Genomic DNA, 25,299 nt, shown 5'->3' with positions numbered 1-25,299 from the left:
AGATATTTACACTCCCATAGAGAGTCGCGGACGCATCAAGGTCGCCGAGGTTAGAAACGGCGTCTACGGAAACACGCGAGGCCACCAGTACGATTTCGGGGGAGTGACTCGCGTGAAAACAGATGGCACCATTCGAGGTGTATTATGTGTCGTGCTAATTCAATTAACAAATTAGGTGTCTTGTCGGCAACCACGAAAATTTCCTCCGTCAAACGTCAACGTGCACTTGTTTCGATGAAAAATCAATACTCCTCTCTCGTCGAAGATCTTCTCGTGGCAGCGGCGCCGGGTCCCATTCTCTTCTCGAGAGACACTCGGTTAGGTTAACGATTCGCACCGTGTCATCCGGTTTGTTGTTTTTCTTCTCATCCGATGGTTCGTCGAGAAGATAAAAGTCTCGCGAAAGTGCTCGGAGACGAGAGTAGACACTTTGAAAGTGGCGCAAAATTCGCGGCCAGGGTGAGAATAATAAATCCCGTTTCCAGTGCCCAATCACGATCACCGCGCTACGAACAGTATAAGAAGGGAACAATGGTGTCAATGTTGTTATACTGATTATCTATGAATCGTGACGCAACTTCAGTGATTCTCGCATCGGATCCTGTTCGGACAACACAGTTCAGGTAACGAACGTCCCGTGGGCGAACAAAGTCAGTCTTGTTTCTCGAAAAATCATTGCCATCTTGGTTCAAAGTGCTCCCGTAACCCGTTCCTTTCTCCCGTGCGACCAGGGTTGCCAGAAGTAGGGGAAATATGGCCGCGTGGGGACACCGATAACGGTACACTACCGCTCAAAAGTCTGTCGTTGTCAGGAAAAACGCCGCTTGTCAAACTTTCAAAAAGTCATAATATAGGATTTACGTATTTACCAGGAAAAGAGTCATAAAAATAAATTCGAAAGGCTCAAAAATATAATGCAATTTAACCGATGTTCTATGTCAAAGCATTAGTGATCAAAACTCTAAACGGCAATATTTCGAAAGTGAAATTTGACATGCGGCGTTCTTCGTGACAACCACAGATTAATAACCGGACGCTTGCGAAATGTGTAATAGAAACGCATAAAACTTAACTTTAACTTAACAATCGTTAACTTAATCATCTAAAATAGTGTATAGAAAAATTCTTTGAATTCGCTCTGCACCTTAGAAATGGAACAAAGTGAAACTTGAAATCCTTTCAAGCACCGAGACCGTTTCACTAGATTTCGTATTTGCGGATAGAAATGATATTATTGCATTTTCATTATATAATTTGTACATAAAAATAAATTCTATTGTGCTATGATACCACGATATACATAATAATAATAATTACAAGTGACAATATTGTTCTAAATATTTTTCCTAGTAACTTGAACTACTTTCTGTAGAGAAAAAGGAAGTATCCGGATGCTTTTGAGCGGTAGTGTACATATCAGCAATTACAAAATGTGATGCAGTTTGCCGCAAAAGCAGGATCACGTCCACAGCTATAGTGATTAGAACTTCGTGATCAGGGAAAAGAAAATTTCTGTTTATTTAAATGCTCGAATGTTCACAACGCGTACACGTTTATATTCAGTGGATTCTAACTCGTTGTTACACAACAAGAGGTTAATATATTGGTAAGTTTTCACATATTAGGTAGATTTTAACTTAAAACGTTAGATATTTCATTAGAAAGTAGTAAAGATCGATTTTAGTCACTATTTTAGATGATTAAATAACCTTTATGCGTTGCTATTACACATTTCGTAAGTGTCCGGATACTTTTGACCGGTAGTGTATATACGCTTTTAGATTTTCATCGTTTGAATATTCGCGCCGCATCAATTTCTCGTCGGCTTCGCGCACGATGGTCGCGCACGCCGCGACAGTGGCGGGAATCGTTCAAACAAGTTCAAAGCGTGGTCGATTCGCGTGCCCGGAGAAACTGTGTTAACAGAGGGAGAAAACAGCGAGTATCTTAATAATCAGCTGCGTAACGAGAGGACCGAAGGTCAGCCATTATCTGAGCTCGCTGTTTGTCGCGAGGACTGCATCGTTCTCGATCAATATTGGAAAAGAAGAGAAAAGATCGAACAGACTAAGCAGGCGCCACTCTCGCGCCTTTTTCCCCCGATCGGATCGATTAATCGATCGCGTAATCGGAGGACGATTTTTGGAGTCGTTCGAATATCGAGACGATTGTTCAATTCGAACGGAAAAATCAAGGCCACGATAACGGGAGCCTAATCTCTGTCCCGTTGATAATACTACTTTGACGAAATGCAACAATCATGGTGTCCACGGAACATGTGAGGTGTTGTGTGTATGTAAACAATGCGATGCGTTCGTCTATCTATTATACAGGGTGTCCCAAAACTGTTGAACCTTGACAGGTGTGGTTTCTTAGGTTATGTGAAGTAACTTTCTCCTTAGCGAAAATTTCTGCATCGATTTTGACAAGGTTATTAACGAAAACCACGGACCAATCAGAGCGCAGCTACTGCAGAGGGATTCCTGCTCGGCCAATGTCAACACCACGCTCAGCGGAGCCTGTGCTCTGATTGGTCCGCGTTTTTCGTTAATAACTCCTTAACGAAGCCGCGGAGAACATTTTCGTAAAGGGAAGACTTACTTCAAATAACCTAAGGAATCACCATTTTCAAGATACTGGATATTTCTGTCGATTATATACAACTTGCGAAAGTCTATAACTCAAATAGCTTGCAATTCTTTCATTCACAATTTTAATAGAAGATCTTCGAGAATCCTATGAACAGGCAGATGGCGTGTTATTATTGTTTATGCTTTAAATATCCTATTCCACCGTGTCAGCGGATACGTATAAATCGTGTAAGCAATTAACACTTTATCTACCGGTAGCCTATTAATAGGGTTTTCAATAATTGTGCTGTACCAAATGGAAGCTTGAAAATCTTCTTTTACACAATATTCCCGAAGGAAAGTATTGGATTATGTTATTGAGGGTGAGTTGTTGGTCTATGATTAAATTTACAGTTGCTATTAAAGGATTGTTTTAAAAAATCCTAGACTAGATAATGTGTTAAGATGATTGAAGCATGCGATAAAGGGTTCAAAGGATTGAAGTAATCCAATTATCGAATCGAATGCGACCGGAGCAAAACGGATAGATACACTTGTGAGAATCTCGGTGACAAACATCGTGCGAACAATAACAAATTCTGTATCGAATACTCGGTAAAAATCGCAATTGTCTGTACGTACCCGTCGCACGGCGTGTACATCTGTGGAAAAAACGCCGCATGTCACAATTTAAAAAAATTTGAGTTTACGCATTAATTGAGCTCTATAGTACAGGATTTTCGTATTTACCAGAGAAAAGTCGTGAAAATAAATTAAAAAGGCTCCAAAGATGTAATGCAATCTAACCGATTTCCTATGTCGAAGCATTAGTGATGAAAACCTCGAAAGTGAAAGTATGTGACATGCGGCGTTCTTCCTGACAACCACAGACATATTCTTGCGACTTTTCTCGGCTGGTACGTCGACAGTCGATCGGAGAACACTTGAAGGGAATCGATGCGAACACTTTTCCGTTTTCACGCGATCCTGTTTATCTTGCCCGCACGTTACAGTCTACTTCTTCTTTTCCCAGTTGCGAGCGCGAGGAACGCCGGGACAACACACATCTTCGCGGTTTTTCGCGAGCGCGCGCGGAACGAGAAGCGGCGAAATCATTATCGAGAGAGGCTAATTAAAGAAACACAATGGGGCAGAGAAACGTCCATTAAGATAATCGCGGTGGCACACAACAACGAGCGAGCACTGTGGTACGAGTCAAAGATTGATCGACAATTACGGCCGGAGAGCGCGCGACCACCGCTCCGCCGCTTCAAACTGAATGTTTCCAATTGTTTGCACGTGTTCAAGCCACGTTATCGGTTGTTTGTCAGAGCCATGGCTCGTTAGAACAGAGAGAGAGAGAGAGAGAGAGAGAGAGAGAGAGAGAGAGAGAGAGGGGGAGAGAGTCGGGGCACGAATGACCGATAATTAGAAATCACGGCCGGCCGGCACCCCGTCCGTTCCGCGAACACCGGGAAATACGCGAAACAACACGCTCACCGGGTAAAATTTCTGTTTTTATTCTGTACCCCTCGGCTACATTTCTATTATAAATTAATTTCGTACACCGCCATCTTTTCCAGGGCCCCTCGGACCGAAAATTATTTTTTTTCATCCACCAAAATCGATTCTGATGGAATTTAATGAACTCTTCGACGTACACGGGAAATGGGTAGCGGACGCAAAGTAAAAGAGGTTCAGTTTGGAAAATCTGTATTATGAAATGCTAGTCCAAATAACCGAGAGCGATCCACCTCGAAATTGAAAGGGTTTCGTGGTTTTACAGTTTGTCTATTTACGAATGAACCCTTCGAGAAAGTGGAGGGAGATGTAAATTTGCGAAAGCTTCAGTTTATACAAGCGTGAGCTTGCAAAATCTGTATCGCGAAATGCTAGTCGATATTTCGAGTTATTACCAAGAGTTATTGTTCTCGAGATTGCAGGGGGTTCGTGGTTTATTTAGGGGGACGCGCAGTGACACCATACGCGTGATAAAATGGCGGTCGCTAATCAGCACTAACTCGGTAATAACGGCTCTGGTTACGAAACCGAATGAAATCGAAATTATTATACATTAAGCCGGTTTACGCTTGTTAAGTTCCGCACTATAGAGTGTCCCTCGTGATTCTATGGCGTCAGTAAAAATTGCTGTACCAATATTTAGAATATTGTTTACATTATTAGATATGTTGGTATCTAATCAATTATTAAACATTGAAGTTCTGTATGAGGTACTATATCAATTTCATATCCACGAAAATTAAATAATCATTGAGAATGGGAATATTCTAGGTCGGAAGAAATGTTTAATTTTCGAGTTAAAAAAAGCTCCGAGTACAGAGGGTTTAACAAATTGGAAATAATGTTTGTGTATGAAACGACAACCCTTTGGAACATCGAATATGTTTCATATTATTCATGTACATTGTGTATATTTAGAAAAGTCGCTTTCCAGGCCACTTGAAACTGTCTGCCGATTCCGCAGACGTTCAACAATTCTCTATAAACACTGCCCGTTACCTCGATTTATTAAATGTTAACACCGCCGTAGTGGTCAGCAGTGATTATCGCCGCGTTAACATAGAAGTTGAAATGACACTAAAGCCGAATTTTTCCCACAGAAAAAGGAGTCCATTGTGCGAGGGTCCAAGTCTACGTGACCATAGTCACGGTTTCACTGACTAACTGCCTACCTGTCGAGGCAACCACAGAAGCGATTACACCCTAGGTGTGCGGGGTACTTGTTATCTATGGGGGCCGGTTAGCTTTCGGAGGATTTCGGCGTTTGCTCTCTGTCTCTCTGCGTGCGTGAATCATAAAAGCTTCCGTCGAGGAAGGAAGCGGATTGGAGGACCGGTGGGAGCCGCGGGGGCTCGCCTGTCCCCTTCCTCCAGGGAATCCCGATGCCGAAGAGTCATCGCGATCATCAGCCGGCAGTCGAAGTAGCAGTCGTTCGTTACCGCGTGCCCCGTATCTCTCGGCGCTCTTGAAGCGAGCAGAAGTCGAGTAAACAGAAGTGGCGCGTTAGTCCTCTCGACGAAAATAGTGTCCCCTTATACTCATTTCGGAGGACCAGGATATCCGGTGATTTGATGGCGTTGCGGACAGGATCCTCTCTCGGGTCCGGAACCCAGAGCGAAACAGCTTCACCTTAGCAGGGTCGCTGTCGTTCACCTGTTCACCTGTATTGGCTACCGTTCGGGCTGTTCTTCTTCGGAGGCTAGACTAGCTTCAGAGGATCTAGCCATCTAGGATCAATGACCACTCTCGCGAGTCGTGGTAAAAAAGTCCTGCTAGAAGACACACTCGTAAATCACTGTCGCTTGACTCGGAACGATAGCCGATCACTCCGAGGGGTCGTGATCTCTCTCCACCGAGTACAGACGGTCTCGAACGTGCGAGATACGATGCGGTAGCGGGAGCAGTATCCACGGAGGGCATTGGCAGCGACTGTGGTCCTTCCCGGTGGACCGGGTTAGGATCGTGATCGGTGATCTTGGTCGGTTACGGACCTCGATCGAGGAAAAAAGAACGACGTTCGTCGCTCGTAACGAGAGAAAGAGAGGAAGACGGATACGGTGATAAGAGAGGCTGTCGTTGTGTGGCATCGGAGGAAGAGAGTTGGCTGATAAGACTCGCGTAGAGACTGTGGAGACAGTTGACAACGACTACACCGACCGACGAATTGTGTCAGTCTGTTTCTCAGTGGTGTTTCGCCGCGATGATGATGATGATGATTACGGTAACCTGGGGTTACTGATCTTTCTTCTCTCTCCTCCTCAGCCTCTCTCTCTCTCTCTCTCTCTCTCTCGCTCTCTCTCTCTTTCTTTCACCACGACGCGATCGTGAGCCGTGTGGAAGCTTGCAGGCTTCCTTCCCGCGAACAACGCTGGAAAACTGGTCTCCGCCGCGGACTCGTGGGGATGTTATGTAAGCGGCATGCATGCAGTCGAGAAAGAGACGCACATGCACCAGCAATCGTGTGGTAACACGCGAATTCTTGCTCGCCGTGCGAGAAAAGGAGGAGCTTCTGTTCCCGTGTCTCGTTTGACGAGAGCTCGTCGATGCGGAGGAGATCCGGAGACTCGGAGAGGATCGGCTTCTTCGTTGTCTGTCAGTCGCGGAGAGGATCGCGCGTCCGAGACCCCGTTTTCCGAACCGTCTCTCTTTCTCTTTCTCGCTCGCTCTATTTTTCTTTCCTCTCGATCGAAGATCGATACGGAGAGCACGGTCGTCTGCATAAAGGTCTACGATCGTTTCAGGTGATCGGATTACGTGCGCCGCCGGTCGCACAGCTCCTCACAACCTGGCCGAGGACACCCTGTGCCCGTGGTTCAGCTTCGACGAGCTTATGAGCTATGAGGAGGACGCCAGGCTGAGGACCGAGGACAGGGAGGAGGACGACGACAAAGAGTACGAGGATCGTCCCGGCATGTCTTCGGCCTCGACCAACAGGCTGCAGATCTTCTGGGATCATTTCATACACGCCGAGCCGCAGAGCTACGAGGTACACTATTCAGCTGCACCCCGACTCTCGCCCACCTTCGTTTTTCGTCAACCACACCGGGCATTTATTAACCCTTCACGTGGTACGGCGAACAGTGGGCAGAACTGAGGAATTATGTGTCGAAATCAAAGAAGTTTTGATAGAAATTAGATAGAGCGACACTAAACCTACCACCACCGGTCAAATGACCGGTTCCAGATTTTTCATTTCGCAATTATTGAAATTATAAAGATGCTTTCGTGGTAAATGATTAAATGAATATATTCAAGAGCGCAGATATTATAATACGAACCGCGCAAAGTTCAAATAAATTTAATCTTGTTATTTTTATAAGGCCGGCTACTTTTAAACCTCGGTAGGTTTAGTGTTGAATTTCCCATATTCTGCAATATTTCAGCTTCAAGTTAAAGCAGAAATCATCGCTCTATTTCTATCGAAGGTTCTTCGATTTTGACGCAGAACTCATCAGTTTGGCCCGCTGTGCGACGTTTGCTCGGATTATGTTCGGATACCTTCGAGTTTATATTTTTAGACTAATGCAAATGTTCCAAAATTGAAGGAACTTATTTGCAATTATTATTCAATACAGTGGCCTTAGCGTAAAATGTAAAAAACAATATGTTTAAATTGTTCTAATGTTCAAGAGACGAATTTTTCTCATAAATGCATAAAATCCGCATTCAAGTAATATCGAACACGACAAGAACACGAAGAGGCTCTAAGCCAGATGCTGGTAGCGATAGGATTTCCGATAATCGTGTTGTAACGAAAGCTTAGACGTGCTTTACATAATAATCCGAAGTGAAATTGAAGTAGAGTAATCTATCGAAAGATCCTCGTGGTAAACTAATACTTCCGAAAGAGATCCAAGTGGTCGGCACTTCCGGAAAAAGTATTTGAAAGAGAGGACGACTGTAGCAGATAGATAGATGATAGAAATTCTTCTGTTTCTAGATGTTTCCCTCGGACGGCGATTTTCCTTCTCGCTAGGAAGGATCCCCGGCTTCAAGTAACATTGCCTTTGCCTTGGCGGTCCTTTCTCCTCGAGGAGGAAGGACTTCCAGTCGATTCTCGTTCCCGATGCGATTCTATTCGCGGCGTCTTTAGACTAGGTCCGGTCTGCGGTCTCGATCAATCATTATTCCGCCTCCCCCGCGATTTAAACGACGCTGTTTAGCCTCACTCGACGTCACGTCGGGATGACATACAAGTTGCGCGCGGTTGTTAGCGTCGCCGATACTTGGCAGGTAGCGAACACACACGGCGCGTGATCTCTCTGTCTCGTGTAACGTAAACAGTATCGATTTCTCCGTGCGTGGTCGTTCCTAGAAAACACCGGCGCACGGTGGACCAGCATTGATAAAACCAGAATAAAGCATCCATGACAAATATTAGTAGGTGGAGGTTGATGCAGCGCAAGTATTAGGAGAATTTGTAACGACACACTAAAGGACTTCCATTACGCAGCTAATTGTAAGATGCAAACTGAAATCCCAGCCGGCTACACAATAAGCGCGTCTGCACACAGTCCTTAACAGTGCTGGCATAATCTACGATCAACAAGGCTCCCGCGATTGTATCCGCTGTGAATCATGAGTTTGCACGGACGCACCGTGGGGTATTTGCCCTAAAAGTTGGAAAAAAGTCGGTATCAAAATTTTGCGCAAGTCTTCGGTATTGTTTTGTTTATTCGTACAAATTTTATAGCGCGCTTTACGTTCTTAAACAGTCTCTGAAACAGCGTTCGTTCATTAGTCATTTTGAAATTGCGTAAATTCTTAAATTGCAAATGATTTCATTTCGTTATCATCTAAATTAGTGTTGTTATTAATATTTGAACATAATCAATAATCCTGTAAATTTTTTCACGATTATAAAACCTCACGACGATCGATCGTGCCCACGATCGACGAGATCGCTCGACCCTGATTTGCCTGATTTTTCGCACGTACATCCAGCACGTGAATACTGAAATGATCTCAACTGTCCCTAATCGCAACGGCGATTATCGAGCCCGCGTTAATCTCTGTCCAACGATTTACCGATTGCGAATTAATAATAGGGGTTCGGCTTTTGATGACTGGGGTCGGGTTAACCCGAAAATCTATGGCATTTGAGAAGCCAAAACTTCCGGGTACACCCGACTATCGCGATTTTTCGGGTCCGGGAAAAATACTAGAGGTAGGCGGGTACCAACAAATTCATTAATAATGTTACTCGTTACTAATATTTCCAAGAATAGTGCTGTACTAAACGGCAGCTTAGAAATCCGTAGAACGGCTTGTTGTTTTCGTCACGCCATTTCATCATGCGTCTCTCCGATATCTCTGTTTTGTTCGGCACCAGCGAATTTCGGGGCTCGTCGAAAAAACGCGGCGAATTATTAATACACATCACGATTGCGGTAATTAGCAGCCCGTTAACGTTATCGAGTCGACGATAAATCCGTCTTCCGAGACGTTCGATTCGCGACGAATGACGCACGAGTAATTAATTGGTGTGTATCTTCTCTGTTTCAGAAATCATCCTGGTTGGACGTGTTCCTCGCCGAGCTGCTCGCTCAAGTCAAAGAAGGCCGTGACGTGAAAGATGCCCTATCGTTTTGGTAAGATCGCGTGATCCACGGGCCGATATGACGAGTCCGATAACCACCGCACGCGTTCGATTCTTTCCGGAGATCTTGGCGCCTACTAGATTACCGGGGAAGAAGAGAGAAAAACTTGGAATAGAACGGTGGAGATCCCTCGTGCACATCGTTTTCTTTCGGGGAATCGCAAACTACGCGGCGACAAACCGGAGAAAACGGGCAGGAGTTTTTACGATTTGGTCACGACGATCACTGACCGCAGAAAATCCGATCCCGATACGCGATCTCCTAGCGTTCGATCGTTGGCTCTAGCTGCGGTCACTTTCTCACACGTGCACTTGGCGACGGCGGCTGCACAGATAATTTTTTCGAACGAATTGTTCCTTAGCGATAGAATACTAGTGTCCACTGGTCCTTGGCTGTAGGCTCTAGGCTTTAGGCTCGGTACAGATTCAAATATAAATTGCATAATTTTAACGCTAACCTACCGAACAGTAAAAGCGATTCAAATGTTTTAGCTTATAAAAATGACAAGGCTCTATTCAAATCGATTTCCATGTAAACAAATTCGTAATTTCAATCATTGTAAAAGGACAAGTAAAATTAGTGTTAAATGCGCGTCACGCTGTGGAGTTGCTGTGGCCAGAACATTAAATAGTGGACCGATAGTCTGTATCGAGCCTTGGTCTCCCAAACTGTGACACATTAGATAGTATTGAATCCAGCAAACAGTTTCCTACCTTAGGAATTTACGTTACTAATTTGTCGAACGTTCCCCATATCTTTTATCACGGCGATTTATTAAACTCATATAAGTTCTACTTATAATATAGTATATAGTTATTAATTCTATCGAATCATAACTTTTATCGAAGGAAGATAAAGCAGAGTGAGAATGGCCTCAAGCCTGCTGACGTACTTTCCACCAAACAAAATCTCGAAATCTCGAGTGAAGCGTTCGGATAAAGGAGTCCCCACAGGTGAAAACGATTAGGTAGATGTGTCACGCGCGTTTCAGGGCTGCGTTGTGTATGATAAGCTAAATATAACTTCCAGATTCCCTATGTATACCGATCGACAGCGACACGTAAATTACTAAATCTCGAAACTGTTTGCAGTCCGCAAGTTCCCGGCCGTCGAATCTGAAATATGTTCGCACGGTGTCACAGTTTAGGGGCTCGTTGTGTAAACCTAAGCCGGAGTCGGCGTAGAACCAAGGACCAGCCCACCGTGCACCTTGTATCCAAAGTATTCCGGCGCAGTAGTCGTCCGTTGTGACGCGCGTAGAATCGACTTTCGTCACTCGCGATCCCACGTAGAAAACTTCCTCCGAAGATATCGCGCGTTCCACTGAAAACAAGATTGCGTACCGATGCGCGCGGGAGGGTGTTTTCGGACAATAAGCTTATCTGGTTCGCGATAAGGGAACTTTTTCACATCGGATAAGATCAGTCTGTATAAAAGACGTAGACCATGGAAATACCCATTCTAGTTCGGTCGGCGGAGGTGGAGTGTCGACCCTGATCGCCTGCGAACTGCTGTCGGACGTGTACGAGCTTTGCGCGAAGAGGATCGACGAGAACGACCTGGTCAGCTTGAGGAGGTACCTTTCGCAGGATCGTGGTTGGCGTTGTCTCGCGATACTACACTTGCTCGGAGTCCGAGGTCTTTCCTGCGGCAGGGAGCTGGTGGCTTTGCTGGTCGCTCTGTATCCGGTCGCCCTCGAAGAGGACTCCAAGAACTCGAAGAACGCGAAGAACTCGAGCGACGCCGCGTCGAACCCCTATGTGAAGTTCCACTGCAACGACGACACCGTCGATACCGTCGAGATAGTGCCCCACGCGAAGCGCAAGCAGGGCAGGTGCGTCAGCGAATAGATTATTTTCGAGAGAGAGGGAGAGAGAGAGATAGAGGTCGAAAACAGACGCTATTTCGCTTTCAATGACCTCCTAACGATTTTATAACAATATTCAACCATTATCAATTTTTTCAAACATATTGTCGAAGGTGCTTCTTGTAAATAGGCTAATCTTCCTGTTGCTCCTAACGCAGCAGCTGTTCCTTTAAATAATTCGCTAGAAATTGAGTAATTCAATTCTCGACAACTGTGCTGTACGGAGCTTAAATCATGTTCATTACAAAAGCTCATCATTAGACTGCGGATCTTCAAGCAAAATAAAAATTGTCTGCATCGATTGCAAGAAATAGAAACCACGTTGAATTTTACTTCTTTAATTTTGCTATAAATGCATAAAGATCCGCAACCTACTCATCATGTTCGATGATGATGTTGAATCATTACTTGACAATAACGACACAGTCTACTGTGAAGATGAACAACAGGTGTATTCAAATGTTGACATAATCTGAAAACGAAACTGTCCACCAGGTGCATCCGGAACGGTGTCTGCCACGAGGGCAATGCGTCGTCGAGGAGAAGAGCCGGCCGCAGACAGAGCGTGGGCGGCAAGGTGCCGTTGCACCCAAAGCAAAGATCGGTCGGGATGTTCGAGACGCGGAAGAACACGCCGGAGACCGCGAGCAGCGAGTCCGAGCTGCTGACAGACGGTATCGACCAGGCGCGGTCGCTGACCCTGAAGATCCGGCTGAACCCGATGGACTTCGAGTACTTCACATCGGTGGTGCGCAGCGACGAGGAGCAGAAATGGCAGGCGGCGTTGTACGAGTTGCCGACTCGGCCGGCGAAGAAGACGCCGCGGGATTACACGGACGAGAGGATCAAGAGCGTGTTGGACGCGAGGATCAGCAACTTCGAGACGAGCTTATTGATCATCCAGCTGCTGCAGGGGTTGAGGGACTACGACACACCAGCGGAGCAAACACCGGCGGTACAGGTGTTGAAGTTTGCGTTGGACACGTTATGGTCGCTTCAGTTCGGGATCGACGGCGGCGGGCTAACCGGGACCGAATGCGCCACGCTGAAAGCAGCGGCAGCTAGATTGATGCTGACGGCGTTGGAACGGGTGCTGAGAGCCAACGAGCCGACCACCACCGTCATCCACAACGGGCTGCTGCCGATGACGCTCAGATTGCTAGAGGACGCCTGCGGTAAACCGGTGAACGTGTTGTCGCCGGAGGAGGGTTCGCTGCTGCAGGAGTTCATCTTCGCCACCATCTACGGGATCGTGACGTTCCTGTATTGCCTGCTGCACCAGCAGGGCGCCGCAACCGCCGCGGAGAAGCTCTCCGACTTCCTCGAGCTGTTTCAGCTGTTCACGGAGAGCCAGGACGGCAAGCTCGTCGAGAGAACGATCCTGGCGATCGTCGAGCTGCCGAGCATCGACGCGGCCAAGTCGATCGCTCGCGCCAGGAAGGTTATCGACATGATAGGCGCGTTGGCCAGCGGCCTGAAGTCCGTCAGACGCGACATATCGCACGCGGCCAGCTGTAGCAGGGCCAAGCACAGATCATGCGCGAACAACAACTCGACGAGTCATCACCACACCGACGTGTTCGGAGCCCCGTACGCCGAGACCGTGATCGTTGGCACCGTCGCGAAACAGGCTTGCTGTATATCCTCTCTGTTCATGACACTGACGAATCTCCTCAAGGACTGGCACCCGTTCGCCAGCGAGTTGCAGGTCCGGATGATCAAGGTGTGCACCGCAGCGGGTACTTGTTGCTGTTTCCCGCCGAGAACACTCTTGTCCAGCGTCGCCTCTCTGCTCAAGAGACACGATCCAGCCACCTACGCGCCCGCGGTCGCGCTTCTCGAGCGCACCTTCTTCAAGGAGCTGGCCGCTTACTCGGAGTCCGACCTCTGCTCCACATGCGACAGGCCCAATACCTACTCCTGGGACTTCCTGCAGGTACGCGGAGATCTTTGCCTTTTTTAGAGCAGGCCTGGACGACGCTGGCTCGCGGAACAGATGTGGCTGCTTCTTCTCCTCGTGTGCTCGGCGAGTCAGTCCCGGCACGTCTACTCCGAGTTTTCCTTCAGCACGAGCCCGAAGAGGAGTGACAGCAACATCTGTTCCGCGAGCCAGCGTTGCCCAGGCCTGATCTGGAGCTGTGTGGGACAATTGAGACAAATGTGCCCAGCGCTGAGCTAGAGTTTACTTCAGATAGCTTGATCGAAATTTGTATAATCCAGGTGTACGGGGACCTATTGACCCCGGACGAGCCGAGGCTCTGCTACGTGGTGATGGCCCACCTTCTGAAGATCGGTCCTGGCTCCAGGTTCCACGTGAGGCGGGAACTATTGAGGACGGTATTCCACCCGACGTTCCTCAAGGCGAAGCGATGCTACGCGGCCGACAGGAGCAACGCGACCGCCAAGTTCCTCGTGCAGTCCTGCCTCTCCGCGATCTCCTGCCTGATCGTGAACACGCAGATATGCGAGTGGTTCACGGAAGCTAACGGATTGGAGGAGGCGTTGACACTGCTGCCGGACACCACGTTCACCAGGAGCGTGTACGTGCTCCTCGAGGTCACCGTGATCATCGAGATCTGGCGGACAACAAGATCGTCCGGAGCAGTCTCCTGTCCCGAGACTTCTTCGTCGGGGAGGTCCGCGTTGAAGTCGCTGCTCGAATCCCTCGAGAGCGAGACGACGGAGCTGCTGCGAGCTCTGGAGGCTGTGGATCGTCATCAGAGTCCCGACGGAAATCGAGAAGAAACAACGAACACGGAAGACCATGCTCCGGAAGAGAAACTCGGGACAACGGAAGCACAAGATCGCCCCGAGGTTGAGAACGACAACGCGGATCCGTACAGGAAACTGAATCTGTACCAGGCTAGCGCTGTGTGGAGAGCCGCAGCCGGGGTGACGTTGAACAGCCCGAAATTTCGCGCGGAATTGTCGTCGCATCCCCTATCAGAGATGTCTCTGCGGCTGTTCAGAACGTTGGCCGTGCGCATCGCCACGGACAGTATTACAGGTGCGTCTATTCTGGAGCCGCGACGATCCGCATCGGTATCTGGATTACTAACACGCTTTTCTCTCGACCCCGCTTTCAGATACGAACAAATCAGCGCACAGACTCTTCGAGGCTTTGCTCACGTGCTGCCTGACGTCCCCGTTGTGTAAGTAACAGCTTCGTTTTATATAACGACAGCGTGAATCAGAATGCGCGTCTCTGCTAGCGTGCGTACGTCCAGCAGCTGCGGATTATAATCCCCAATAAGCTTCGCTCGCCCGCGAAAACAGTTTCTGGAACACTTGACGACTCCGTCGATTCGAGATCCTCCTCTTCTCGTAGAAAATCGCCGGAGTAATTTATTCGTCGGCATAAGTTTCGCGGTAATAACAAGAACTGAGTGTGTGTTATTCGTCGGCGCAGGTGGCTGCGACGTGGTCATGGAGCTGGGAAGAGCGCTGACCGAGATAGGCGTTCAGTTGCGTCGCGGACTGGCCGTCATCGTCGAAGCCCTGCTTAAAGTCTCGTTGCTGAAGCCCGCCCAGGAGGAAACGATACCGCAGTACACTCGACCCAGAGTGCGTTGCTTTGTATATATCTGTGGTTGTTCGGAAGAGCGCCGCGTGTCGCATACTTTCATTTCCTAGATCTGTTTAGAGTTTTGATTGCTAATTCTTTGACATAGGACATCGGTTAAATTGTAAATCAGTAAATACGTAAATAAATGTAAACGTAAGTAAGTACAGTATAAAGCTAACGTAAGTAAATCTGTCTAAAAACAAATTTTGTCGAAATTGTGACATGCGGCGTTCTTCCTGGCAACCACAGCCTAATCGTTGCGATAATCGAGCCGGCGCGCTTGATCAACCGATTCGAAACGGTAGAGAGAACCTACGCGAAATTTTTGAAAAAAGTCGATCAGTGATACGAAGGAATTTGATTTTAAATCAGCTAGAACTATGGAAACTTTGAATAGGCTCTATCAGAGCGATCGCTGACGTTCGAGATTGCGATAAACTGAATAAATGAGGTATATCGCTGGTGATCTTCAACGTCAGCGATCGCCCAGATAGAAAAAACTTCTTGCTCTTCGAGCTTAAGTTCTTAAGTTCATTAAGTTTCTTGCTAGTGTACCCGCACCTTTAGAATCGTCTACCGGTTGAAATGCGTTGATCAGCGTTAGGCCCCGAGTCTCTCGGTTCCACTAATCTTGCTACTCGCTGCAGTTGCTGACCATGACGTTGGACGCGATGCCGGATTGCGCCGCGGACGACAGTAGCACGGGGGAGTATGTGACCGCGGATGATGGGTACGAAGCGGACGTCGAGGTACCTGGCAGGAGTCCTCGGGCCAACACAGTGAAAAGAACCAACTCCTTGGGACCGGTGCTGGAGGCCAGAGGGAACGCGAATGCTCACCCGGCTCTGTGCTCGCTGGCGGTCGACTTGTTGATCCACTTCAGCGAACAGTGAGTTCTCGAGGCATCGAAACGAAAGAGACCACGTGAGAAATTCCATTGATGTGCTTGGAAATTCCGCAGAGGCTTGGACGCCGAAAGAGCAGCCATCGTGACCGGAGGATTGAGGAAGGTCGCGGCCACTTGCAGAGAGAGCGCCACCAGTTGCGCAACCCTAGCCGGTTCAGGAGTAATCACAAAACTGCTGAATGGTTTCCGGGATATATTTGCCAACAGAGATGCTCGACATCAAGGTACTATATCCTCTATAGTATTATTAAGTCTCTGTGAAGGTCCTGACCCCACAATACTATAGTCTATGAGCCAGTGGAGCACCAGCGTCGTTCTCTACTACATTCATACACAACCTGTTGGCGTAGACGACTCTATTGTTATCATTAAAATTGCTTAACGCGTTTCAGACTTGCAACACGCGGTGCTCGAGGTGTTCACATTGTTGGCGACGCAGACAATTTCGCAATCGGAGCTGGTGGCGTACCTGTCCCTGTTCAAAGTCGACGCGCCACCTCTGTTGTCGTTGCTCGAATCGCTTTTCCACCTGGTGGTGGCTGCCCGGCCGCAGCCGAACTTCATCCTCTCGTTCCCGGTGCTGGTCGAAACGAAGGAGCCACCGAAGACTCAGTCGGAGGAGTACAAGAACACGGAGAAGGCGGAGAATCTCGTGAGGAACTTCCGGGAGGGACACCTCGCTTCCGGCGTCTGCAGCCCATGGTCCGTTCACGCGACCTGTTTACCGATCGGTCCTGAACTCTCCTGGCCGGTGTGGTTGCACGGCTGTTCGGCCTCCATGTGGCTGAGGGTAGAGAGAGGATCGGCAGCGTCCGCGAAAGGGACGATGAACAGCGTGTCCCCTTTGCTCGACTCGGACAACGACAGCTTGTCCGACTGGGGCGTCTTGTCGGACAACTGGAGCCGCGAAGGTTGGTCTACCAATCTGCTCGAACATTCGCGACTAGAATATTCAAGAATATAGTGTATCCCATACTAGACTATGTAAAAATACCGGCGCACAATGGGACAATTAAACAAACAGAACGGTTACCGAAGTCGTACGAATTTCAGCTTGCAAAACGACCTAGTTTCAACCTATTTCTATTTTATAGAAACGGCCCACTGTGCGCCGGGTCGTCTCCGTGCCATGCCGGATGCTTGATTTGCTCGTGTACGCCTGACATATAAGTGTGATGTTTTTCTATTTAACGCATGCTTCTCGAATTATCTCGGAAAGACCAATCGTCTGATATTTTCTCCGGTACGTCAGTCGTAGCAGGTTCGACGTCACCGCCCACGCCGACGTCAATTATACACCTGATGTCGATCTCCGCGTTCGAGTCTCTGGTTCTGGAGACGTGGCTGGATCTTCGATCAGGTAATAGTAAATAATAATAATAATAATAAATCGTAATACATATAAATAAAAATAGAACTGTTGTTCTTACCGTTTCTATTCTTCCAGACAAACTGATCTTACGGTTAACGCGGCCGGACGACAAGACGAATCGAACGGTCTCCGAAACGTCCATTACCGGTATGCTTCCTTCTGGCCGATGGCACCATTTAGCACTGAATTTTAAGGACACTGTTTTGAACAAACGTAGCGCGGTGGTGGTAGTGAGCCTTTGGGTGGACGGTTGGAACGAGGTCAGCGCCCATTTGCCGTTCGATGGTCTGCTAGTCAGAAAACCGGGAACCACGTGCGTCCTGTTGGGCCAGATCGGCTCGAGCAGTATCGGCGCCTGGTATCTCGGCAACTTGATGGTCTTCAGGTACCGTATCATTTCACAGAACATGCTTTTCCATTTGTACAAATATTATTCAATTAACGATCTGAATTGCGGGCACGCAGGTGTCCGGTGTTTTCGAAAGAGAAGGCCTTGTACCTGGCGAGTCTCGGACCAAATTACACGAACCTCGCCGAGTGTATATTGAACATGGAGAAGCCTGATTTCGCGCCGTTGATCGCGTCCGGAGCGTTGGACGGTGTGCGAGAGATCCGATTCGGTAAGCTAAACCAGACCTCGGAATTAAGGGGATATTCTCGCTTCCAGATAATACAAAGACAGGGTTTTTCAGTAGTCGATCGCCCTCAAAAGTCCTATTTTTACGTTTACGAGGCGTAATTTGCATGATTCGGAAGCATACAGCTGCATATGTAGCATGTCGCATGTAGCCTTTGAAAATCGGCCTCCCTAAGTCATTAATTCCGAGGCCTGAGCTAAACGATCCCCCGGAAATGATATCAGAGTTCATTGAACGAGTCCTCGTCTTGTTTCAGAGGGTGGTAAGTTCGACACGAGCCGCAGAAAATCCTACGGCGGCACGTATCTGAGACACGCAGTGGAGACCAAGGTGTTCGACACGAAGATCGACTGGGATACGGTGATGGACGCCACGAATTCTCAGTTGGGCGAGCTGCAGAACAACTTGTTGCTCAGCTACGAGGCGCAGAACCCGAACATCGTGCACCTGTATCCTCAAGCGATCGGGAACCCTGCGGGTAGGTGTCCGTGTCGGCGATTCGTTGCGCGACGCATGGTCAGCCTCGAGGCAATCTTGTTAGTTTTAGGCGTATAAAAATATCGTGTACTCGTTTCTAGCAGTGGTAAGAAATCTGTTTCCGGGTCAACCAGGTTTCAGGGTTGTCTCCGCGCCGGAGCACAGGGTGTCGCAACAACCGCCGTTGTCTGTCACGCCGATCCTCTCCGTACGGTTGGAATGCCAACAGTACAGGGGGCTGATACCAGCGGCGACCTTAGTGGGCGGTGTGCCCATATTCCTCTACCTGTTCGCCAGAGTAAGTGCTAAACCGCGACAGCCTTAACATTTTGTAAATCGTTGAACATTATGATTTTCACCTGTCATTAGGTGGTCGAGCTGAATTCGACGGAGGAGGAGCAAGCGCTGGCTCTCTCGATAGTGCTGCACTTGATACGAAGCGATTCCGAACTGTTGAATCAATATCGCTCTGAAGGCGGAACATCGTTGATTCTACGGGTTCTAGAATCGCCACGATGCCACGCGAGTAAACAGATTCTGAAAGCGATCTTGGACGCGGCTTGCGACAGCTCGCTCCTCATCAGAGACATCGGCAGCGGCAATCATGTGGTCTCGCCAAACTGCGAGGCCGTGATCACCGATCCCGAGCTGATCAAAGGCGCCCTCACCGCCTGGAGAACGTGGGCGAGGAACGATGCGTTGAATCTACTGCTGCAAGGATTGCTGCTGCTGCTGAGGGACCAACACTCACAGCGCGAGTTCAACGCGTCGCAGTTGAACAGGGTCAAGATCGTCGACACAATTCTGACACTGTGCAAGGTAAGCCCCGACGCACAGTGCGGGCAAACCTGGCATATCTCATTACTCGTTTATACAGTGGGTGTACAAAGTATTCGTACACCTTTTAACAACAAATAACTTTTTCAATATTGAACCCAAGAGCTCAAGTTTCTTTTTGAGACGTCAAAAGGATTAGTTTTAAAATTAAATTGTTATTGTTATTGTTAGAGCGTTTATAGTTATTGTCTGTAGCCGCCACTGTGTTCCGTGAAATGTAAGAATTGCCTATTGCAGGAACACTTCTTATACGAGGAACTGGGCGCCGTGATCGACTCGACGACGGGAACAGCGGTCGTCGAGCTGATCAGAGCGTTGATGGGAGCCCCGCCGGAGGTCGCCTACCTGGTAGCCATCACCGACTTCCTGGTTCTCGTCCATGAAGCCTCGGCGACCTACATCACCCACTCGAGACACAACATGTACTTTCTGCTGCCGTCGCTCGGCGACAAGAAGATCGTGAAGATCCCGAATCTGGTGACCACCAGTTCCTCGGAGGAGTCGATCGGAACCACCCTGGAGAACAGCAAATTGAACAAAGGCTTGGCGAACGCGCAGATACAGAAAAACAAAATGCCGAATAGGAAGGAACGTCGCAACGGACCGTCCCAGGACACCAGCGCTGGAGAGGACTCCGGCATCGCTGCCAGCGACGGCTCCAATCATCACAGCAACGTAAGCAGTAAACATTCGCTGCTCTTCTACATTTCCAACGCTGCTATTCAGATGCTTCCATCAGAAATTATTCAATAAATTTCTGTATTTAATCACGCATTGTTATAAAAATTGTGGAACATCTAAATAAGTTCAGTCTTTGGTACGGTTAACGAAAGCTTTTCTCGCACAGGAAAAACACATTACATGGACGAACGAGAAGAGAGCTTGCCAAGGTCTGGTTTGCGAAGGTCTCCTATTGCTGCTTCGGGACGCGGTTCGACTTCTACCCGACAGTCAAGTTCGCTCGTTGCTGAAGCACGTCCTGAGAGCCGAGCTGCTGCTAGTGCTAGCGAACAACCCTGACGCTAGAGTTCGCACGGCACTGATCAAGGTACCTCTCCCTCAAGTTCACGCATCGCATCTTTGGCTATTCGAAGTCTGACAACGATCTTTCTGCAGGTGATACGAGCCTACTTCCAACGCGGTGGCGACGAAGAGAACAACAAATTCTTCAAGCAGAAGTATGCCATTCACCTGGCTAATCAGATATCATTATACCCTAGCAGCGAGCCGTTGTTCGTGGCTCTGAAGAATCTAGCGTTGAGAGGGCCGACGGAAGTGGCGTTGCCATCGTTGATGGCGATCGTCGCGAAAGCGGCCGTCGGCGAGCCGAACATGGCCAGACCAGTGGTGTCGTTCATCACCGACTTGATCGCGAGGGTGAGCCAATAGAAAGTCTCCGTCTATGTTCGACGCTAACGATAAAATAAACTGATTCAACTGTCAATGTTTTAGATGAACGTTCTAAGAAAGCTGCTGGAGCAGGGGCTGATCGAGTCGCTGGTGCAGGCGTTGGTCGCCGGTGCACACAAAAGCGGGTCGGCGGCCCTTTACCGTGATATCCACGTGCTGCTGGTTGCTATCGCGTCGAAGCTGTTGAAGTCTCCGGGTAGCCATCAAATGCAGGCGGTACTGGATCTCCATTTGATCCTAAATCACGTGGAGTTGAAGGAGAAGCATTGCGCGAAGAACAAGAGTTCGGTGGTAAGGGACGCGCAAGTCGCCCTGTTCGATGGCGAGTTGGACATCTTGTTGGCGAAAGTCTCGAACCAGTCGGGCTTCCGGCTGCGAAGTACCGCGTCGTACCTGGCCTCTGCGTCGCACATCGCTTTGGTGTTCACGACGTCGAGCGACCAAAGCGACCACGGTTCCAGATCGTCGAGCTTCACGAGCTTGCACGGTCAATCGTCGATGGGTACGTTGCGCGAGCCGGGCCAGGGGGAGCTTTTGGATAGGTTTCGGGTGGTTTTGACGCGAGCGGTCGAGTTTGTGACGGTGGCGGACGAGTCGCCGTCCGCGAACGAGCTGCAGTTGACCAAGAGGCTGTTCTCGATTTTACTGCACGGCCTCTGTAACCCGCTCGAGAAGAGGAACCATTGGAGCAATGGCTGGTCGACGCTCAGGAAGTACACGGCGAAGATAATGGTGTGGCTGTTAGCGCCTCATCAAAGCAACAACACGAGGATATTCGTAGTGAGGTCGATATTGGACGAGGCGATGGCTCAGGATATCCTGACCTCTCTGCTGTTGGTGCATCCGCAGGTGGAGCAGAAGTTCACTGTGTTCTTCTGGGACCTGTTGCAAAGGCGGAACGAGATGCCCAGCGCGGACGCGACGATCTGCACCGAGTTCTGGGAGGTGTTGTATCTGTGGGACCTGGCGAAAGGCATGGAAGAGGCCAGCCCTGGGGTATGGAACGAGGAGCTGGCGTTGCTGAGACGCGAGCTGATGAGAGACCGGGATATTTGGATCGACAACAATCTGCCGGCGATACAGAGGATCGGGAACAGGTTCGACGCGATCGCGAAACAGCTGACGGAGAGCGCGATGACCATCACGCGGACGGTCGTAGAGGAGCAGAACCTCGAACGGAAAGTATTAATGGAAAGACTGAAGCACTCGAGGGCGATGGAGGCGCAGGCGGTGGCCAAGTGGCGAGACCTGGCCAGACGTTTGACGCACGAGAGAGCCGCCTGGCACTTCGAGAAGAGTTACCCGAGAAGCTGGGAGCTAGACCCCACCGAAGGACCGGCCAGAGTCCGGATACGGTTGCAACGGTGTCATCTGAACATCGACAAGAAGTTCTTCATGGCCGATCACCAGGAGAAACTGGAAGCAGCGAAGATCGAAGCGCCGTTGTCCTATCTGTTCATGTCCGACCGCCAAGACGCGAAAGCCTCGGCGCTGATCGAGCGGTTGCACACCAGCGAGAGGATACGGAAGATGTCCCAGGCGAAGGTGGTCACGCCCAGTGCCGAGCTTGCCGGCGAAGTCCTGATCGGCGAGACTTGCCTCTACTTCGTACCTGACAACCCTGACGTTCCTTTAACCACCGACATAGCTCTGGGTGGTCTCGACCTGGCTATGGTTGGTGGAACAGCCTGGCGTCTCGAGGACATCCGGGAGCTGCACCGGAGACGGTACCAACTGCAGGAGAGGGCGATCGAGATATTCCTTATCACTGGTAGAACGTATCTGCTAGCGTTTAACTCATCGAAGCAGCGGGACCAGTTCGCGACCGAGTTGGACAATTGTAATCTACCGAGGCGTGTACCCGGCGATGACCTCAGCGAAGCGATCACGCTCTGGCGAAGCGGAGCGTTGACTAATTGGGAATACATCACATGCCTGAACAAGCTCGCCGGAAGATCGTACAACGACCTGATGCAGTACCCGGTGTTCCCGTTCGTGCTGGCTGATTACACCAGCGAGAAGATCGACTTGAACAGCCCGAAGATCTACCGGAACTTCAGCCGGCCGATGGCTGTGCAGGATAAGAAGAACGAGCAGCATTACATCAACAACTACAACTACATGAAGCAGGCGTTGTCCGAGGGGCTGAATCTGATCGCGTTGAACCAAGAACCGTTCCACTACGGGTCGCATTACAGCAACTCCGGAACGGTGCTGCATTTCCTGGTGAGACTACCACCTTTCACCAGCATGTTCCTCTGCTATCAAGACAACAACTTCGACATGCCCGATCGGACGTTCCACGCGCTGGCTACCACTTGGAGACTGACTAGCTGCGACTCCAACACCGACGTCAAGGAATTGATACCAGAGTTTTTCTATCTTCCGGAGTTCCTTTTGAACTACGAGGGATTCAACTTCGGTGTCCGACAGAACGGCAACAGAGTGGGCGACGTTGAGTTGCCGAAATGGTGCGGCGATGACGCGAGGCTCTTCGTTCTTGCTCACAGGGCAGCCTTGGAGACGGACCTCGTCAGAGAGGTGTTGCCGTATTGGATCGACCTGGTGTTCGGGTTCAGGCAAACCGGGAAACCAGCCGTCGAGGCGATCAACGTCTTCCATCCAGCGGTAAGTCTTGCTTGACCAAGTCGAATTAGAGGCACCAAGATTCACGAACTTTCTTTCAGACCTACTACGGATTCAACGTCGAGCAAATAGCGGACCCCTTGGTGCGTCAAGCGTGGGAGACCATGGTGCGAACTTATGGTCAAACACCGGCGCAATTGTTCACGACCGCTCACCTGCTGCCGCTCCAGAACATCAGCTCCACCATTCTACACACCTCGTTGCCCCAAGTGATCGAGGGTGTCGACGGTGAGCTCTTTTCTCCTCAAATTCTCATGATTACTCCATCTAATAGTAATTGGAAGTACATATAAATACAGATATATAGAACGGAGCAAAAATATTCGCGAGTTAATGAAATTGTTCTTATAAAATTCTCGCAGGCATCAAATGGGGAAACTATGTGGGCGCGCCCGGAAACGAACCAGTCCTTTGCTGGAAGCATAAGCACAGAGCGCCGTTAGCGAGTTTGGTTCCTCTAATGACGGGAGACGTCTTCGGACTGCCCAGCTACACCACCCTTCTGCTCGGTTACACGAAAGAGAAAAGTATACCTTGTTCAACCGAGACTTTACTCGATACAAGGCGTCAGCAACGATTAGTAATTTCCAATTTCGTTCCAGGCGCAAGCATGTTGAGCGGTACTTCCGTATTGGGAGCTGCTCTGGTATCCTGGAGCGGCACAGATGGGATCGCAAGACTCAAATGCAAGAAGGAACAACCGCCAAGACCGTTGATCAAATCTTCGGGTCTCGACCCGGTGAGCAATTTACAGTTGAACATGATTAGACAGCGGAGCTTTATGCAAAATGAAAATTTTCTACCTGAATTACAACAGACACGAGCGAAATAGAAATTTATTTTCTTTCTTTAATAGGTTGAGAATAACATGATAGCATTTTGAAATTCTTCTAATGTTTCCACTGTTTCATATTACACCTACTCATTTTCGTCATAAATGCATAAAATCCGCTGTCTAAACATGATCAATTCGAAGTCGTGCCAGATCTGGTAACATTAAAACGTTCTCTCTTCTATTTTAGATCACTATATTGGCATCAGCGCCAGATTGTGGCAGGCAACTGTGGGCTGGACACCTGTCTGGAAGAGTGACGGTCCACACGTACACAGTTGTGCCAGGCAAAATTGACTTCAGTTCAGCTCCGCCGTGCGTACTGTTGGCTCACAGGAGTAGAATCACGACGGTGTCGCTCTCGCGGGCATTCAGCATTTCGGTGACCGGTGACGCGAGCGGGCTGATCGTTATTTGGGATTTGAACAGGTACAAAATATGAATGGGTGACACCAACGAGGTATAAGGATGAGGCCGCAAAAATACATTGGATGATCGGTCTATCCTTATAGCTAGTCGGTGCTCCCGATAAGAAATTCTGTCGGGAGTTATACTGAAGCTAGTTTCTTTTCCAGTTTAACGTACGTAAGGTCGATATCCTGCGAGGAGAATTATCCTATTAGTCTGCTGGCGATCAGCGAGACTCTCGGTGATATTGCGGTCACTTACGAGACCAGCAGGACAGCGGAGAACTCGTCTTCCAGCCAGTCGGAACTGAAAGTATTCACGATAAACGCGAGACCTGTCGGTTCCGTTTTGTCCAGGAGGAAGATCACGTCCCTTTGCTACAGCAATGCGCCCGAGGGAGTGTCCGTGAACGTAATAGCGACAGGATTAGACAATGGTGTGATAAGATTGTGGAGCAGTTGGGACTTGAGATTAGTTCGGGAAATTCTGAACGGTATCAAAGGCTGTGGAGCGGTGATCGCGATCGCGTGGGCATTAGATCAGCATCATTTGTACGCGGTCACCGAGGACTCTACCGTTCTGATATGGGAGGGTTCGAAACGTCTGAGCAACGGCACCCCGAAGTTCGTCAACTTGACGTCCCTCTGAT

General features: G+C 49.0%; 1 protein-coding gene across 9 annotated transcripts; it reads left to right on the top strand.

Moving 5' to 3' along the window:
* The first annotated feature begins 484 nt into the window (after window positions 1-484).
* Mv (lysosomal-trafficking regulator mauve) lies at window positions 485-25,298 on the top strand. Of its 9 annotated transcripts, none has more exons than XM_076441495.1 (26): window positions 485-623; window positions 6,833-7,077; window positions 9,597-9,682; window positions 11,157-11,525; window positions 12,054-13,494; window positions 13,779-14,565; window positions 14,645-14,710; window positions 14,968-15,122; window positions 15,771-16,012; window positions 16,085-16,254; window positions 16,423-16,941; window positions 17,250-17,390; window positions 17,478-17,787; window positions 17,868-18,022; window positions 18,297-18,518; window positions 18,619-18,815; window positions 18,887-19,336; window positions 19,592-20,029; window positions 20,202-20,402; window positions 20,471-20,731; window positions 20,807-23,392; window positions 23,452-23,638; window positions 23,773-23,937; window positions 24,013-24,149; window positions 24,433-24,671; window positions 24,818-25,298. In XM_076441495.1, exons 2-26 carry the CDS (start codon window positions 6,922-6,924, stop codon window positions 25,296-25,298), a joined length of 10,161 nt encoding a protein of 3,386 aa, XP_076297610.1. In that variant the 5' UTR covers window positions 485-623; window positions 6,833-6,921. The 9 variants fall into 9 exon arrangements, with proteins under 9 accessions (XP_076297610.1, XP_076297609.1, XP_076297603.1 ...); XM_076441494.1 differs by lacking the exon at window positions 485-623 and adding an exon at window positions 3,639-3,778; XM_076441488.1 differs by lacking the exon at window positions 485-623 and adding an exon at window positions 5,313-5,849.
* The last annotated feature ends 1 nt before the right edge of the window (window position 25,299 follows it).

This window comes from Lasioglossum baleicum, chromosome 16, assembly GCF_051020765.1.
Source record: "Lasioglossum baleicum chromosome 16, iyLasBale1, whole genome shotgun sequence".
In the NCBI taxonomy this organism is placed as follows: domain Eukaryota; kingdom Metazoa; phylum Arthropoda; class Insecta; order Hymenoptera; family Halictidae; genus Lasioglossum; species Lasioglossum baleicum.
The sequence above is the reverse complement of the archived record's forward strand: the minus strand, read 5'-3'. Positions and strand labels throughout refer to the sequence as shown.